Source organism: Onychostruthus taczanowskii, unplaced genomic scaffold, assembly GCF_017590055.1.
Source record: "Onychostruthus taczanowskii isolate IOZ18803 unplaced genomic scaffold, ASM1759005v1 scaffold1273, whole genome shotgun sequence".
Taxonomy (NCBI): Eukaryota; Metazoa; Chordata; class Aves; order Passeriformes; family Passeridae; genus Onychostruthus; species Onychostruthus taczanowskii.
In genome coordinates, this window is record NW_024498433.1 from 5,818 (window position 1) to 7,261 (window position 1,444).

The 1,444-nt window shown below is 52.8% G+C and overlaps 1 protein-coding gene across 1 annotated transcript in view; it reads right to left on the reverse strand.

The window, feature by feature from the left end:
• LOC121331657 (SUMO-activating enzyme subunit 1-like) overlaps positions 1–1,214 on the reverse strand; it is a gene marked incomplete at its 3' end in the record, with an annotated part of 6,989 nt that extends 5,775 nt beyond the window's left edge. Inside the window, exon 1 of the mRNA XM_041396270.1 lies at positions 1,147–1,214. Coding sequence (XP_041252204.1) covers positions 1,147–1,158 — 12 coding nt within the window. The remainder of the gene's footprint in view (positions 1–1,146) is intronic.
• Positions 1,215–1,444: the final 230 nt, after the last annotated feature.

A 1,444-nucleotide genomic window follows, 5' to 3' on the forward strand; every position in this document is an offset into this window, starting at 1 on the left:
TAAAAGGGGTCAGGGTCACCCTAAAAGGGGTCAGGGTCACCTAAAAGGGATTTGGGGTCACCTCAAAGGGATTTGGGGCCACCCCAAAAGGGATTTGGGGACACCTCAAAGGGATTTGGGGACACCTAAAAGGGGTCAGGGTCACCCTAAAAGGGGTCAGGGTCACCTAAAAGGGATTTGGGGTCACCTCAAAGGGATTTGGGGCCACCCCAAAAGGGATTTGGGGACACCTCAAAGGGATTTGGGGACACCTCAGAGGGGTCAGGGCCACCCCAAAAGGGATTTGGGGACACCTAAAAGGGATTTGGGGACACCTCAGAGGGGTCAGGGCCACCCCAAAAGGGATTTGGGGACACCTCAAAGGGATTTGGGGACACCTCAGAGGGGTCAGGGCCACCCTAAAAGGGATTTGGGGACACCTCAAAGGGATTTGGGGACACCTAAAAGGGGTCAGGGTCACCCTAAAAGCTCTTTGGGCCACCAAAGAATGAAGAAAGCAGCAGAGGTTTTTGGGATCCGTCCCAGGGTTTTTGGGGTCTATCCCAGGTTTTGGGGTCTATCCCAGGGTCTATCCCAGGACTTTCGGAATCTATCCCAGGGTTTTGGGGTCCATCCCAGGGTTTATTCCAGGATTTTGGGGTCCATCCCAGGTTTTAGGGTTTTAGGGTCACTGACCTTTTTGACCATGGTGGTCTCAGCCGGCTCCAGCCAGGCCCATTTGGGGTTTGGTTTTGGGATCCATCCCAGGACTTTTGGAATCTATCCCAGGGTTTTGGGGTCTATCCCAGGATTTTGAGGTCTATCCCAGGATTTTGGGGTCTATTCCAGGATTTTGGGGTCTATCCCAGATTTTATCCCAGGGTTTTGGGGTGCATATCCCAGGGTTTTGGGGTCCATCCCAGGTTTTGGGGTCTATCCCAGATTTTATTCCAGGGTTTTGGGGTCCACCCCAGGGTTTTGGGATCATATTCCAGGGTTTTGGGGTCTATCCCAGATTTTATTCCAGGGTTTTGGGGTCCACCCCAGGGTTTTGGGATCATATTCCAGGGTTTTGGGGTCTATCCCAGATTTTATTCCAGGGTTTTGGGGTCCATATCCCAGGATTTTGGGGTCCATCCCAGGTTTTAGGGTTTTGGGGTCACTGACCTTTTTGACCATGGTGGTCTCGGCCGGCTCCAGCCGGGCCCGTTTGGGGTTTGGTTTTGGGGTCTATCCCAGGACTTTTGGGGTCCATATCCCAGGGTTTTGGGGTCTATTCCAGGATTTATTCCAGGATTTTGGGGTCCATATCCCAGAGTTTTGGGGTCCATCCCAGGTTTTAGGGTTTTGGGGTCACTGACCTTTTTGACCACGGTGGTCACGGCTGGCTCCAGCCAGGCTCGTTTGGGGTTTGGTTTTGGGGTCTATCCGAGGGTCTATCCCAGGACTTTTGGAATCTATCCCA